A 17,334-nucleotide genomic window follows, 5' to 3' on the forward strand; every position below is an offset into this window, starting at 1 on the left:
CAAGACGTCATAGGGGGGTGAGGTGAGTCCCAATGGGCTGGACGATTCTTTTCTCATAACTCATCTTGAAAAAACGTAAACTAAAACTTGGAAGTCAATCAATCTGCCATAATTAACACAATGAAAACATTTAATCATTTTTTATTAAAATATTGAAAAAGCATGTGTGACCTAGAAAACAAATTAATGCCAAGTGGCAAACAATAATGCATGTGTCACGGCCGTCAAAGGAACAGGACCAAAGCGCAGCGTGGTGAGCGTACATAATCCTTTTATGAGAAAAATGACACCAACAAAACAACAAACAATACAAAACAACCGTGAAGCTTAAGGGCTATGTGCCACAAACAAAGTTAACTTCCCACAAAGAAAGGAGGGAAAAGGGCTACCTAAGTATGGTTCCCAATCAGAGACAACGATAGACAGCTGTCCCTGATTGAGAACCATACCCGGCCAAAACATAGAAATACAAAATCATAAAAAAACAAAACATAGAATGCCCACCCCAAATTACACCCTGATTAAACCAAATAGAGACATAAAAAGGCTCTCTAAGATCAGGGCGTGACAGTACCCCCCCAAAGGTGCGGACTCCGGCCGCAAAACCTGAACCTATAGGGGAGTGTCTGGGTGGGCATCTATCCGCGGTAGCGGCTCAGGTGCGGGACGCAGACCCCGCTCCACCACTGGCTCACCCCACTTTGGTGCACCTCTGGTGTGGGGACCCTCGTCGCAGACCCCGGACTGGGGACCCTCGTTGCGGACACCGGACTGGGCACCCTCGCTGCGGACACCGGACTGGGCACCCTCGCTGGAGGCTCCGGACTGGGGCCCGTCGCTGGAGGCTCCGGACTGGGGCCCATCGCTGGAGGCTCCAGACTGGGGCCGTCGTTGGAGGTTCCGGACTGTGGCCCGTCGTTGGAGGTTCCAGACTGTGGTTTCTACCTGCTTCCATGGCAGGGTCTTGTCCCCTGCCATTACCTCATCCCAGGTCCAGGATGTCCTCCAGGATGTCCTCCACTCATCTTTCTCCCGGGTCCATGATGTCCGCTACTCATTCACACGCTGCTTGGTCCTTTTATGGTGGTTTCTTCTGTCACGTTCGTTGGTAGGAGGAGACCAAGGCGCAGCGTGATATGCATACATTCTTCTTTTAATGAATAAAGAACACGAAACAAACTAACAAAGTAACAAAACGAACGTGAAGCTATATAAAACGAGTGCTGACAGGCAACTACACATAGACAAGAACCCACGAAACCAAAAGGGAAAATGGCAACCTAAATAGGATCCCCAATCAGAGACAACGATAAACAGCTGCCTCTGATTGGGAACCAATTCAGGTCACCATAGACCTACAATTACCTAGATTTACAAAAAAAATTTGATCTACAAAAACCCTAGTCAAGACAAAAACAAGCATACCCACCCTTGTCACACCCTGACCTGACCAAAATAATAAAGAAAACATAGATAACTAAGGTCAGGGCGTGACAGAAACCCCTTTAAAAGAAATTGTATCTAGATTCTTCAGCTTTTAGCAATTTCCGGCCAATAACCAACCTCCTATTCTTAAGAAATGTGTTTCCAAACAGCTAAATTATTATTATTATATTTTTTTTCAACTGTATTTAAAAAAAATCCTAGCTGGTTTTCGGGCTCACCACAGCACTGAGACAGCCTTAGTCAAAGTGTTACATTTTACATTTTACATTTTAGTAATTTAGCAGACGCTCTTATCCAGAGCGACTTACAGTAGAGTGCATACATTTTTATTACATTTTTTTTTTTTACATACATTTTTAAGTCATTTAGCAGACGCTCTTATCCAGAGCGTCTGAGACAAGGATATCCCTACCGGCCAAACCCTCCCTACCAGCCAAACCCTCCCTAACCCGGACGACGCTATGCCAATTGTGCGTCGCCCCACGGATCTCCCGGTTGCGGCCGGCTGCGACAGAGCCTGGGCGCGAACCCAGCCCAGCCTGGGCGCGAACCCAGAGATTCTGGTTGCGCAGCTAGCACTGCGATGCAGTGCCCTAGACCACTAGACCACTGCGCCATTATCCAAGAGCCAACACAGATGCCAAACTTTCATTAAATCACACATGAAATATATCAAATTAAAGCTACACTGGTTGTAAATCCAGCGAACATGTCAGGATTCAAATAGGTTTTTCGGCGAAAGCATACGATGCTATTATCTGAGTATAGCAACATTGTAAACAAAGAGAGATACGCATATTCTGAGCAAGGGTGCGTTCTGAGCCCTCTCCTGTACTCCCTGTTCACCCACGACTGCGTGGCCATGCACGCCTCCAACTCAATCATCAAGTTTGCGGATGACACTACAGTGGTAGGCTTGATTACCAACAACGACGAAACGGCCTACAGGGAGGAGGTGAGGGCCCTCGGAGTGTGGTGTCAGGAAAATAACCTCACACTCAACGTCAACAAAACAAAGGAGATGATTGTGGACTTCAGGAAACAGCAGAGGGAGCACCCCCTATCCACATCGACGGGACAGTAGTGGAGAAGGTGGAAAGTTTTAAGTTCCTTGGTGTACACATCACGGACAAACTGAATTGGTCCACCCACACAGACAGCGTTGTGAAGAAGGCGCAGCAGCGCCTCTTCAACCTCAGGAGGCTGAAGAAATTCGGCTTGTCACCAAAAGCACTCACAAACTTCTACAGATGCACAATCGAGAGCATCCTGTCAGGCTGTATCACCGCCTGGTACGGCAACTGCTCCGCCCACAACCGTAAGGCTCTCCAGAGGGTAGTGAGGTCTGCACAACGCATCACCGGGGGCAAACTACCTGCCCTCTAGGACACCTACACCACCCGATGTCACAAGAAGGCCATAAAGATCATCAAGGACAACAACCACCCAAGCCACTGCCTGTTCACCCCGCTATCATCCAGAAGGCGAGGTCAGTACAGGTGCATCAAAGCAGGGACCGAGAGACTGAAAAACAGCTTCTATCTCAAGGCCATCAGACTGTTAAACAGCCACCACTAACATTTAGCGGCCGCTGCCAACATACTGACTCAACTCCAGCCACTTTAATAATGGGAATTGATGGAAATTATGTAAAAATGTCCACTAGCCACTTTAAACAATGCCACTTAATATAATGTTTACATACCCTACATTACTCATCTCATATGTATATGTATATACTGTACTCTATATCATCTACTGCATCTTGCCATCTTTATGTAATACATGTATCACTAGCCACTTTAAACTATGCCACTTTATGTTTACATACCCTACATTACTCATCTCATATGTATATACTGTACTCTATACCATCTACTGCATCTTGCCTATGTTGTTCTGTACCATCACTCATTCATATATCTTTATGTATATATCCTGTATCCCTTTACACTTGTGTGTATAAGGTAGTAGTTGTGGAATTGTTAGGTTAGATTACTTGTTGGTTATTACTGCATTGTCGGAACTAGAAGCACAAGCATTTCGCTACACTCGAATTAACATCTGCTAACCATGTGTATGTAACAAATAAAATTTGATTTGATTTGATATTTCAACCCTGCAGGCGCGACACAATGCAGAAATAAAAATATAATTCATGCCTTACCTTTGACGAGCTTCTGTTGTTGGCACTCCAATATGTCCCATAAACATCACAAATGGTCCTTTTGTTCAATTAATTCCGTCTATATATATCCAAAATGTCTATTTATTTGGCGCGTTTGATCCAGAAAAACACAGGTTCCAACTTGCTCAAACGTCACGACAAAATATCTCAAAGGTTACCTGTAAACTTTGTCAAAGAATTTCAAATACTTTTGTAATACAACTTTAGGTATTTTTTTACGTTAATAATCGATAAAATTGAAGACGGGATGATCTGTGTTCAATACAGGATTAAAACCAAATGTAGCATGCCTTCTGGTCATGCGCTTCAATCAAACAGGACACCTATAGTGACTCGACTTCAAGATGGCCGTATGTCTTCATTACACAAAGGAATAACCTCAACCAATTTCTCAGGACTGTTGACATCCAGTGGAAGCCGTAGGAACTGCAAGCAGTTCGCTTAGAAATCTGGTTTCCCAATGAAATCTCATTGAAAAGAGAGTGACCTCAAAAAAAACATCTGAATGGTTTGTCCTCGGGGTTTCGCCTGCTAAATAAGTTATGTTATACTCACAGACATGATTCAAACAGTTTTAGAAACTTCAGAGTGTTTTCTATCTAAATCTACTAATAATATGCATATATTAGCAACTGGGACTGAGTAGCAGGCAGTTTACTCTGGCCACACTTTTCATCCAAACGTGAAAATGCTGCCCCCTATCCATAAGAAGTTAATAACTAAACCATATCTAGGTCAGTTGTCACTTAGACCATCAGACCATCTCCCTGACTCATGACACACCTTTGCGTCCTAAGGCAAACCCTTGGCCGCCAATTGGCGTAGGCCAGAGGGAAATATGGGCAGTACCATGATAACAAAAATATCTATGAGGGTGAGAACTAACCAAATAACATGGAAAACAAAAAATAAATATCTTATATTGAAATATATAATATACCTCACTTAGAGAAGTGCTTCCATAAACCAGTTATTGTCTTAGTTCTACCGTTAACGTTCATCAGTTTATCCCAGTGTCAACCAGCCCACCACACACTAACAGAGACAACAACCCTGTTGACAACACCTAATCCATTTGCCGGTGTGTATCGGAACAATAATAATCCTTTACATTTTTTAAATGTAAAAGGGTAATGACACCAATTATTTTAGGATTGTATAGGCCTACTCCAACAGAGAATCTATGCAGGTTTCTCATTCTATAATCCTTTATCCTAGCCCTACGTTTTCATTTTCATCCTCCTTTATTCCCATTATAGCAATAGTATTCTTCATACTTCTGCACTTTAGATCAAGTTATTCAGCTTTCATTGTTTTATTATCATACCGTAGGCTCTCTCTAGTGTCTTTTAGGGAGTCCACGGTAGTTTTCTATATCTTATTTTCTGCTCATATTTCTTCCATCATTTTATCCATTCCTGTTTTTAAGGCCTCAACCTCCCCCAGTAGCCCATGCAATATATCCCGTTTTCTTAACTGCTCTCTCATGCTTGTAAGCAATACTCTCTCTTCTATAGACATAGTTATAAAAACGTCCTCCTCCAATGTTAAATTAGTTTTTTTAGATGGCGGCTTCCCTTCAGTTTCGCTTGCAGAGCTCGAAAAGATCTTGCAGAGCTCGAAAAGATCTCGGAAAGATCTTCTCTTGTTCGCTGTTTATATGTTACCCCTTGGAAACGCTATCAGAAAGCACAGCATTGATTTTCACTGCTATGCAGACGATACACAACTTTACATTTCTGTGTCACCAGAGGATTTTAGCTCTACGGATAAATTATTTGACTGTAATAGTGATTTAAATACTTGGATAGCTCACAACTTCCTCCAGCTCAATCAAGACAAGACCGAGGTACTTATTTTTAGAGCCGAATCACAGAGAGAATCTGAACGCACATTTTAATTCACGGGCAATAAAGATAAAACACCTATGTATTATTTTAGATTCTGAACTCAATTTCAATCACACATTAGGAATGTCACAAAAATATAGTTTTACCACCTGAGGAACATTGCCAAGGTGCTACCATTTCTCTCTCAGGCTGATACAGAGAGACTCATCCATGTTTTTATTACAAGCAGGCTTGACTACTGTAAAGCACTCCTGTCTGGTCTACCCAAGAAAGACATTGGTCAACTGCAAAACATACAGAATTCTGCAACACGGGTACTGACCAAGACCAGACAGAGAGCACACATTCCACCGGTTTTAAGGTCTCTCCACTGGCTGCCTGTGAGTTTTAGAATTCATTTTAAGATTCTTCTATTGGTTTTTAAATATATCCATGATTGTCCAGCCCATTACATGTCAGAGATGCTTTTAAGTTATGTACCCGGTAGGTCACTCACGGTCCTCTGGCAGTGGCCTAGGACCAAGAGGGATGGAGAAGCAGCTTTTAGCTACTATGCCCCCAGCCTCTGAAATAGCCTGCCAGAGAAACTGAGGGGGGCTGCAACTATGGACATTTGAAAAAATATCTTAAAAAACACTTTGCTTTTCCTCAGGGTACTTTGTAGTCGTTCAGTTTGTATTGTTATTCTTTGTTTTTTTATTCTCTTACATGTGTTGTTTAGTAAATATTTCAGTTTATTTAAATTGTTTTTATTTTATCCTTTGAATCACCTTGTCATCATGTCTGAAATGTGCTGTACAAATAAAGCTTGATTTGATTTGATTATTGTATTAAGGCTGACGTACAATTGATACTAAGGATGATGTACTAGCAGTAACATTGGATTAAGGATGATGTTCTTGCAGTAACATTGGTATTAAGGATGATGTACTAGCAGTAACATTGTATTAAGGATGATGTACTCGCAGTAACATTGTATTAAGGATGATGTACTAGCAGTAACATTGGTATTAAGGATGATGTACTCGCAGTAACATTGGATTAAGGATGATGTACTAGCAGTAACATTGGGTTAAGGATGATGTACTAGCAGTAACATTGATATTAAGGATGATGTACTCGCAGTAACATTGGTATTAAGGATGATGTACTAGCAGTAACATTGGTATTAAGGATGATGTACTATACATTGGTATTAAGGATGATGTACTCGCAGTAACATTGTATTAAGGATGATGTACTAGCAGTAACATTGGTATTAAGGATGATGTACTATACATTGGTATTAAGGATGATGTTCTTGCAGTAACATTGTATTAAGGATGATGTACTAGCAGTAACATTGGTATTAAGGATGATGTTCTTGCAGTAACATTGTATTAAGGATGATGTACTAGCAGTAACATTGGTTTAAGGATGATGTACTAGCAGTAACATTGTATTAAGGATGATGTACTCGCAGTAACATTGGATTAAGGATGATGTACTCGCAGTAACATTGGTATTAAGGATGATGTACTAGCAGTAACATTGGTAATAAGGATGATGTACTAGCAGTAACATTGTATTAAGGATGATGTACTCGCAGTAACATTGTATTAAGGATGATGTACTCGCAGTAACATTGGTATTAAGGATGATGTACTATACATTGGTATTAAGGATGATGTACTCGCAGTAACATTGTATTAAGGATGATGTACTAGCAGTAACATTGGTATTAAGGATGATGTACTATACATTGGTATTAAGGATGATGTTCTTGCAGTAACATTGTATTAAGGATGATGTACTAGCAGTAACATTGGTATTAAGGATGATGTTCTTGCAGTAACATTGTATTAAGGATGATGTACTAGCAGTAACATTGGTTTAAGGATGATGTACTAGCAGTAACATTGTATTAAGGATGATGTACTCGCAGTAACATTGGATTAAGGATGATGTACTCGCAGTAACATTGGTATTAAGGATGATGTACTAGCAGTAACATTGGTAATAAGGATGATGTACTAGCAGTAACATTGTATTAAGGATGATGTACTCGCAGTAACATTGGATTAAGGATGATGTACTAGCAGTAACATTGGTATTAAGGATGATGTACTATACATTGATACTAAGGATGATGTACTAGCAGTAACATTGTTATTAAGGATGATGTTCTTGCAGTAACATTGTATTAAGGATGATGTACTCGCAGTAACATTGGTATTAAGGATGATGTTCTTGCAGTAACATTGTATTAAGGATGATGTACTAGCAGTAACATTGGTTTAAGGATGATGTACTAGCAGTAACATTGGATTAAGGATGATGTACTAGCAGTAACATTGGTATTGAGGATGATGTACTAGCAGTAACATTGGTATTAAGGATGATGTACTAGCAGTAACATTGATAATAAGGATGATGTTCTTGCAGTAACATTGGTATTAAGGATGATGTACTAGCAGTAACATTGGTATTAAGGATGATGTACTAGCAGTAACATTGGTAATAAGGATGATCTACTAGCAGTAACATTGTATTAAGGATGATGTACTAGCAGTAACATTGTATTAAGGATGATGTACTAGCAGTAACATTGTATTAAGGATGATGTACTAGCAGTAACATTGGTATTAAGGATGATCTACTAGCAGTAACATTGGTATTAAGGATGATGTACTAGCAGTAACATTGTATTAAGGATAATGTACTCGCAGTAACATTGGATTAAGGATGATGTACTCGCAGTAACATACCCTCTTGCCAATGGAGTAGCGGGGATCTGGGGTCCAGCTACAGTCCGCTTGTCGACGATACCTGGAGTTGGTCTTGAGAATAGCCGCCCTGGCTCTTCTCCAGGTACGTTGACAGCGGCGGACAAACATCTGGGGCAGAGGGTATGCTGACCTCCTGCTCTTGTTCAGGGACGAGTGGAGGCTGATGCCCCATGGTGCATTCGAAAGGGAAGAGTCCCGTGGCAGAACTGGGAAGAGTGTTCAGGGCATACTCCACCCAGACCAGTTGATGCCTCCAGGTAGTGGGGTTGGTTGAGACCAGGTGGTCTCCAGGTCTTGGTTGGCTCGCTCTGACTGACCGTTAGTTTGGGGATGGAATCCAGATGACAGGCTGGCCGACGACCCAATAAGGGTGCAGAATGCCCTCCAGAACTGAGACTAGAACCCCGATCGAAGACCATGTCTTTCCGGGAGTCCATGGATCCGGGAAGACGTGCTGCACCATAAGCTGGGCCGTCTCCTTGGCAGAAGGTAGTTTGGGGAGAGGGACTAAATGGGCACTATTCGAGAACCGGTTGACTACCGTCAGAATATATGAGACCAGGGACGATGAGGAACCGGTAGTGGCTGCAGGAGGCCACGACGGAGCTTGCCGTGGAGTCTTGTTTTGAGCACACAAAGTGCAAGCGGTGACGACGGCAGCGATGTCAGGCACCATTGTGGGCAACCAGAAACGTTGTCGAAGGCAGGCTAGTGTACGACGGGACCCTGGATGACAGGTCAGCCTGGAGGAATGAGCCCATTCCAGGACCCGAGACCAGACTGGGTTAGGGTCAAACAGCCGGTTAGCCGGGCCCCCTTCAGGTCCAGGCTGGGAGCGTTGCGCCTCGCGAACCAGGTTCTCAATACCCCAATCCACAGTGGCAGCAAGGCATGAGGTAGGGAGAATGATTTCGGAAGTCGAGGGTTTGGCAGAGGAACTGTATAGGCGGAAGAGAGCATCATGCTTCACATTTTTAGATCCTGGATGGTAAGAAATGGTAAAGTTGAATCTGGTAAACAGAAGGGCCCACCGGGCCTGCCTTGAGTTGAGGCGCATGGCTGAACAGGAATGACTGTTCTGCTCCTTCCAGCCAGCGCCTCCACTCCTCCTACGCCATCTTCACCGCCAGGAGTTCTCGGTTGCCCACATCGTAGTTCCTCTTAGCAGGATTGAGGCAATAGGACAGGAAAGCACAGGGATGAAGCTTCTGGTCCTGGGCAGATCGCTGGGACAGGATGGCCCCCACTCCAACATTCAAAGCATCCACTTCCACCTCAAATTGACGTGAGGGGTTTGGATGGATTAGGATGGGTGCTGTTGTGAACCGAAGCTTCAGGTCTACAAAGGCTTTGTCGACAGCTGGAGACCATTTGAACGGTACCTTGGGGGAGGTGAATGCCGAGAGGGGGGCTGCCAGGGTGCAGTAATCCTGAATGAAACGGCGGTAGAAGTTTGCAAAGCCAAGAAACCGTTGCAACTGCACCCTGGCTATTGGTTGAGGCCAATCTACCACTGCTTTCACTTTTCCAGGATCCATCTGAACATTGCATTCAGCAATGACATATCCCAGAAAGGTGATAGAGGAGCGGTGGAACTCACACTCCACTAACAATTGCTTCTCCAGGAGGCACTGAAGGACCTGTTTGACATGGGGTACATGTTCTTGGTCAGATCGGGGAAAAAAACAGGATGTCGTCAAGGTAGACGAACACAAACCGGGTTAGCATGTCCCGAAGCACCTCATTGACCAAAGCCTGATGGCATGACCTGGTACTCAATGTCCACTGGCTGTGTTGAAGAATGTCTTCCACTCATCCCCCTCGCGTATCCTATGCATGTGGTAGGCATTTCCGAAGGTCCAACTTGGAAAACATGGTAGCCCCCTGGAGAGGTTCAAACGCTGAGGAGAGGGGGTAACAATTTTTGACAGTGATATCGTTAAGTATAGTAGTCAATGCATGGGCACAGGGTCTTGTCCTACTTCTCCACAAAGAAAAACCCTGCGCCGGCAGGAGATGCAGACGGACGGTCAGCCCCAGTGGCCAGAGACTCTTTTATGTACTCCTCCATAGCAATGCTCTCTGGTCGGGACAGAGAGTACAATCAATCCCGAGGTGGTGTAGTGCCTGCAAGAAGATCAATGGCACAATCATAAGGACGGTGTGGGGGAAGGTAAGTAGCACGTGCCTTGCTAAACACTTCCAGGAGGTCATCATATTCCGTGGGGATAACTGAGACATCCAGAGTCTTGCTAACCTCCTGAGGAAAACGACTAGGGGAAGGCTGTGCTGCTTGAAGGCAGTGGGAATGGCAAAATGGGCTCCAACCCAGGATGGAGCTTGTGGTCCAGCCAAATTACAGTAAAAACAACCAGAACATAGGGAGATAAAGTGAGGAGGAACTGTATTGTCTCACTGTGGTTACCAGAAATCCGTAATTGAACTGGCACAGTACTATGGGTGACTTCCCCTATAGAGGGGCCGTCCAGTGCCCTAGCATCCATGGTCACAGAGAGAGGCTGAGTGGGAATACCAAGCTCCGAAGCTATCGTGGCGTCCATAAGACATTCATCAGCCCCAGAGTCAATGAGCACTCGGAGAGACTTAGATTGGTCTCCCAACAGCACAAGAGCAAAAAGGGGTGTGTGGGTGATGGGAATTAGGGAACTCCCAGTCTGACTCACCATAGTACTGGTACCCACTAGAGACAAGGGTTTCCTAATAGGGCAGGTAGCTATAAAATCATTTACAACGTTAACAATGTCTACACTGTATTTCTGATTAATTTGATGTTATTTTAATGGACAGAAAATGTGCTTTCTTTAAAAAACAAGGACATTTCTAAGGTGACCCCAAACTTTAGAATGGTAGTGTTTTTATATAATAGTATTATAATCACAACCAACCCTAACCATCCCATCAGCATGTTACCTGCAGATAACATATATATTAATATTCTAACCAGAACACTACCCTAACCATCCCATCAGCATGTCACCTGCAGAGAACATATATATTTTGTCTCTCCATGTCCTCAACTTCCCTGATGTCAACAACCAGTGTGTTTTGTCTCTCCATAGCCTTATCTTCCCTGGTGTCAATAACCAGTGTGTTTTGTCTCTCCATAGCCTTATCTTCCCTGGTGTCAATAATCAGTGTGTTTTGTCTCTCCATAGCCTTATCTTCCCTGGTGTCAATATCCAGTGTGTTTTGTCTCTCCATGTCCTCAACTTCCCTGATGTCAACAACCAGTGTGTTTTGTCTCTCCATGTCCTCAACTTCCCTGATGTCAACAACCAGTGTGTTTTGTCTCTCCATAGCCTAATCTTCCCTGGTGTCAATAATCAGTGTGTTTTGTCTCTCCATAGCCTAATCTTCCCTGGTGTCAATAATCAGTGTGTTTTGTCTCTCCATAGCCTAATCTTCCCTGGTGTCAATAATCAGTGTGTTTTGTCTCTCCATAGCCTAATCTTCCCTGGTGTCAATAATCAGTGTGTTTTGTCTCTCCATGTCCTCAACTTCCCTGATGTCAACAACCAGTGTGTTTTGTCTCTCCATGTCCTCAACTTCCCTGATGTCAATAATCAGTGTGTTTTGTCTCTCCATAGCCTAATCTTCCCTGGTGTCAATATTCAGTGTGTTTTGTCTCTCCATGTCCTCAACTTCCCTGATGTCAACAACCAGTGTGTTTTGTCTCTCCATGTCCTCAACTTCCCTGATGTCAACAACCAGTGTGTTTTGTCTCTCCATGTCCTCAACTTCCCTGGTGTCAATAATCAGTGTGTTTTGTCTCTCCATGTCCTCAACTTCCCTGATGTCAACAACCAGTGTGTTTTGTCTCTCCATAGCCTAATCTTCCCTGGTGTCAATAATCAGTGTGTTTTGTCTCCCCATAGCCTAATCTTCCCTGGTGTCAATAACCAGTGTGTTTTGTCTCTCCATAGCCTTATCTTCCCTGGTGTCAATAACCAGTGTGTTTTGTCTCTCCATAGCCTAATCTTCCCTGGTGTCAATAATCAGTGTGTTTTGTCTCCCCATAGCCTTATCTTCCCTGGTGTCAATAACCAGTGTGTTTTTGTTTGTCCATAGCCTAATCTTCCCTGGTGTCAATAACTAGTCTGTTTTGTCTTTCCATAGTCTTATCTTCCCCGGTGTCCGTATCACATCTGACATCCACTTCACTGAGTTCCTGGAAGGGTTGGGCCCCGCACAGCTAGCCGGTAGACAGACACTTGCCACGCCACCAATGGGTAAGCACCATGACTCCTTTCCCTTTTTATGACTACACCTAGTAATCACTCCTCCCCCTTGGCCATAATCCCTCCTCCTTGTTTTGACACTCCTACTTCTTATGCTGTTCCATGCATGTGGCATCCAGATGGGATGGTTAGGGTTGGGTTAGAATATTAATATATATGTTCTCTGCAGGTGACATCCAGATGGGATGGTTAGGGTAGTGTTCGGGTTAGAATATTAATATATATGTTATCTGCAGGTGACATCCAGATGGGATGGTTAGGGATGTGTTAGAATATTATTATACATGTTCTCTGCAGGTGACATGCTGATGGGATGGTTAGGGTAGTGTTCTGGTTAGAATATTAATATATATGTTCTCTGCAGGTGACATCCAGATGTGATGGTTAGGGATGTGTAAGAATATTATTATACATGTTCTCTGCAGGTGACATGCTGATGGGATGGTTAGGGTAGTGTTCTGGTTAGAATATTAATATATATGTTCTCTGCAGGTGACATCCAGATGTGATGGTTAGGGATGTGTTAGAATATTATTATACATGTTCTCTGCAGGTGACATGCTGATGGGATGGTTAGGGTAGTGTTCTGGTTAGAATGTTAATAAATAGTTAAAGTCGGAAGTTTACATACACTTTGGTTGGAGTCATTAAAACTCGTTTTAATGACAGAGTCTGACAGAGTCTGGAGACGCCGTGGAGAACGTTCTGCTGCCTGCAACATCCTCCAGCATGACCGGTTTGGCGGTGGGTCAGTCATGGTGTGGGGTGGCATTTCTTTGGGGGGCCGCACAGCCCTCCATGTGCTCGCCAGAGGTAGCCTGACTGCCATTAGGTACCGAGATGAGATCCTCAGACCCCTTGTGAGACCATATGCTGATGCGGTTGGCCCTGGGTTCCTCCTAATGCAAGACAATGCTAGACCTCATGTGGCTGGAGTGTGTCAGCAGTTCCTGCAAGAGGAAGGCATTGATGCTATGGACTGGCCCGCCCGTTCCCCAGACCTGAATCCAATTGAGCACATCTGGGACATCATGTCTCGCTCCATCCACCAACGCCACGTAGCACCACAGACTGTCCAGGAGTTGGCGGATGCTTTAGTCCAGGTCTGGGAGGAGATCCCTCAGGAGACCATTCGCCACCTCATCAGGAGCATGCCCAGGCATTGTAGGGAGGTCATACAGGCACGTGGAGGCCACACACACTACTGAGCCTCATTTTGACTTGTTCTAAGGACATTACATCAAAGTTGGATCAGCCTGTAGCGTGGTTTTCCACTTTCATTTTGAGTGTGACTCCAAATCCAGACCTCCATGGGTTGATACATTTGATTTCCATTGATAATTTTTGTGTGATTTTGTTGTCAGCACATTCAACTATGTAAAGAAAAAAGTATTTAATAAGAATATTTCATTCATTCAGATCTAGGATGTGTTATTTTAGTGTTCCCTTTATTTTTTTGAGCAGTGTATAAAGCCCTTCTTACATCAGCTGATGTCACAAAGTGCTGTACAGAAACACAGCCTAAAACCCCAAGCAGCAAGCAATGCAGATGAAGAAGCACGGTGGCTAGGAAAAACTCCCTAGAAAGACAGGAACCTTGGAAGAAACCTAGAAAGGAACCAGGCTCTGAGGGGTGGCCAGTCCTCTTCTGGCTGTGCTGGGTTGAAATTATAACAGTACATGACCAAGATGTTCAAATGTTCATGGATTACCAGCAGGGTCAAATAATAACAGATAATAATAATAATCACTGTGGTTGTAGAGGGTGCAACATGTCAGCACCTCAGGAGTAAATGTCTGTTGACTTTTCATACCTGCATTCAGAGTTAGAGACAGCAGGTGTGGTAGAGAGAGAGAGTCGAAAACAGCAGGTCCGGGACAAGGTAGCACATCCGGTGAACAGGTCAGGGTTCCATAACTACAGGCAGAACAGTTGAAACTGGAGCAGCAGCACGACCAAGTGGACTGGGGACAGCAAGGAGTCATCAGTCCAGGTAGTCCTCAGTCATGGTTCCAGGGCTCATACAGGACACCGGATAAGACAGGAGAAATACTCCAGATATAACAGACTGACCCTAGCCCCCCGGCACAAACTATTGCATATTGCAGCATAAATCTAAATAATATATGTTCTCTGCAGGTGACATCCAGATAGGGATGGTGTACAGGAAAGAACGTCTGGACGTGGAAGTCATCAGGGCCAGAGGACTTGTGGGTAAACAAGGCAACAAGCAGCTGCCAGGTGGGCATGATATATTACTGATATTATATATATTATCATATTATCATTATAGCACAATGTCCCCAGGGAAGGCCATTTATGTCCAGAAAGCCACTGTCACTTTTATTCAGCAAAAAATGTGATTGAAATGTACTTATTGCCCTCTCTGCTTGTTTCTCAAGCCCCCTATGTGAAAGTCTATCTGATGGACAACGGGAAATGCATAGTCAAAAAGAAAACCAGACTGGCTAAGAAAACATTGGATCCCCTCTACCAGCAGCAACTTCAGTTTGAGGAGAGTCCGGAGGGGAAGGTTTTACAGGTAACTCGTTAAATACACTCTCTTTGACATATTCAATTGTCCTTTATAGGTCTATTTGAGTCTATTATGAGTAGTTTGAGTAACACATAATCAGTGTTTTCTCTTCTCCAGATTATCCTGTGGGGAGACTATGGTTAGTGTTAGTTTTAGGGTTAGGGTAGGTTGAAGATTCCCAGGTTAGGACAAGCTAATAATTCCATGAGGAAGCTTGAGAAAGTCAACCTGCGTCATGGGACCAGGGCCGTTGCTAACTAGCATAGCTGTTCCCATTGTATTGAAATCATCCTCATTTATGCAAAGAGTTATGGGATATTAGAATCCTCTTGTTTTAACGATTGCTCTTTAACCTAGGGGTTAGGGTTAGTACTATTTACGAAGTAGTATGTAATACCTGTGTTTTCTTCTCCAGATAATCGTGTGGGGGGACTATGGACGCATGGACCACAAATCCTTTATGGGAGCTGCTCAGATACTTTTAGATGATTTAGACTTATCCAACATGGTGATTGGTTGGTTCAAACTGTTCCCCCCCACCTCATTGGTGGATCCAACTTTGGCACCTTTAACTAGCAAAGCAGCAGTAGCAGAACAAGCTGCAAATGCAGCAAAATTAAGGGACAGCTAGCATTGTCATAGAAATAAGCAACAGGAGGTAATTCTGCCAGGCCACACCCTATTGGGACAAGCCCTGGTTACCCTGGTAACACTGCATGCTTGATGTTCTGAGCCCATGAAGAGGGAGGGTAGAGTCTGGAGCAGGCCATCTGATCTTACTGCAACAAGGTGCCCCCTGCGGGTGGGACTGTCTTACTGCAACATGGGTCAGGTAAACCCTAACGCTAAGCCCCCCGGGTCTACGCCCCTCCTAGGGAGGACCAGACAGGCACATGAAGCTGCGGCAAGAAAAGGAAAGAAGAAGTGGAATGAATTCAGTGGTACTAGATTTAAATCCATGATGAGGAAATAGAAGAACTCCTTCATGAGTTGGATTAGGGTTAGTTGTACAGTTTGTTCAGACGTGGCCCTTTCTGGGTGTAGATTGTGGCTTCCCCCTCTCTCTCACTCTCTCCTACACCCAGGTTCTGTTATCTCAGGTCGTAAATTCCTGGCAGAGGCTCTCTTCCCTCTTCATGCAGAGAGAGAGACCACAGAGTGAACAAAGGATTTCATGTGGCCGAACTCCTAAATCCCCAAAATGGGAAAATGAAACTCTTGTGAGAATGTGGGAAGGGTCCATGGACACTTAAGGGACAGTTATGTTGAGTGTGTTTCATTTGGTGACCTCACGAAGGACAGGAAACACACATGACTATATCTCTGAATGTGTACATTTCTCAATTATTGGGTTTGCATCTAATTCTGTATGAAATGAATGAGTAAGGATAAAACTCTTTGTGAAATGATGTAATGTGATGTTAAACCTTTAATGTGAGAGAATTGTATTCCCTTTAAAGTTCAACTAAGTTATTGGCCCGCCCCCGTGAGCACAGACATGATCTGGCGTCATGGAACCGCCTTTTCTATTGATAAGAATAAACCCCCTCCTGAGGAACTCCTCTTCAGACAAAGCAAACCCACAACGTGAGCTGTGATTGCGAATAGTTAAGACCATGCATACCTCGGTGTAAGCTGATGTAGCACAGGTTTGAGTACCAAGACTAGAAAACCATACCACGTGGAGCATTGGCTACACGGCTGGAAATGGTTAAACTCTGAGATTATCAATCCCCACAGAATAAGAGCAAATCTTAGATACTAGTTACTAGTCTGCAGCTAGAAATTATGTAAACCTGGGACGAGAATACTGAAAAATCTATGAGAACATTTCTGAATGGTACTCTGAAGTATCCATTCTAACCATGAAAGACAAATCTTCAGGGAAACAGAAAGAGAGAGAGAGACTCGGATGAACTTTCCAGCAGATGGACCGGATTCCAACAGAGAACACAACAATGACACAACGTAAATATGTACATGCAATTATTCTCGAATGAGCGGCTGTTCATGTGCGAAGGATGAGCATTTCAATGTATAAAATTATAGACTGTAATGAATCCATTTTGTCTTTCCCTTTTCTCCACCAAGCCGTCATATCGGTTTAGCCCACTAGGGAATCTTCCCTATCATTGTTAGTAACCAATATCTACTGTTTGTTTATTTATGCATTTCTGTGATTATTTAGTTAGTAAATAAATGATTAAGCCAATTGGTGTATGGATGATCCATAGTTTAGGCTGGGTTCATGCAGATAACCAACAATTTCCGAAGTTTGGAATGAGA

At 43.6% G+C, this 17,334-nt stretch overlaps 1 protein-coding gene across 1 annotated transcript in view; it reads left to right on the top strand.

Annotated features, from left to right (window-relative positions):
- rims2b (regulating synaptic membrane exocytosis 2b) overlaps positions 1-17,084 on the top strand; it is a 239,421-nt gene extending 222,337 nt beyond the window's left edge. The window contains 4 exon segments of the mRNA XM_071373645.1: positions 12,390-12,502; positions 14,652-14,753; positions 14,915-15,054; positions 15,464-17,084. Of these exon segments, the coding sequence (XP_071229746.1) occupies positions 12,390-12,502; positions 14,652-14,753; positions 14,915-15,054; positions 15,464-15,679 (571 nt within the window). The 3' untranslated portion in view covers positions 15,680-17,084.
- Positions 17,085-17,334: the final 250 nt, after the last annotated feature.

This window comes from Salvelinus alpinus, chromosome 29, assembly GCF_045679555.1.
Source record: "Salvelinus alpinus chromosome 29, SLU_Salpinus.1, whole genome shotgun sequence".
In the NCBI taxonomy this organism is placed as follows: Eukaryota; Metazoa; Chordata; class Actinopteri; order Salmoniformes; family Salmonidae; genus Salvelinus; species Salvelinus alpinus.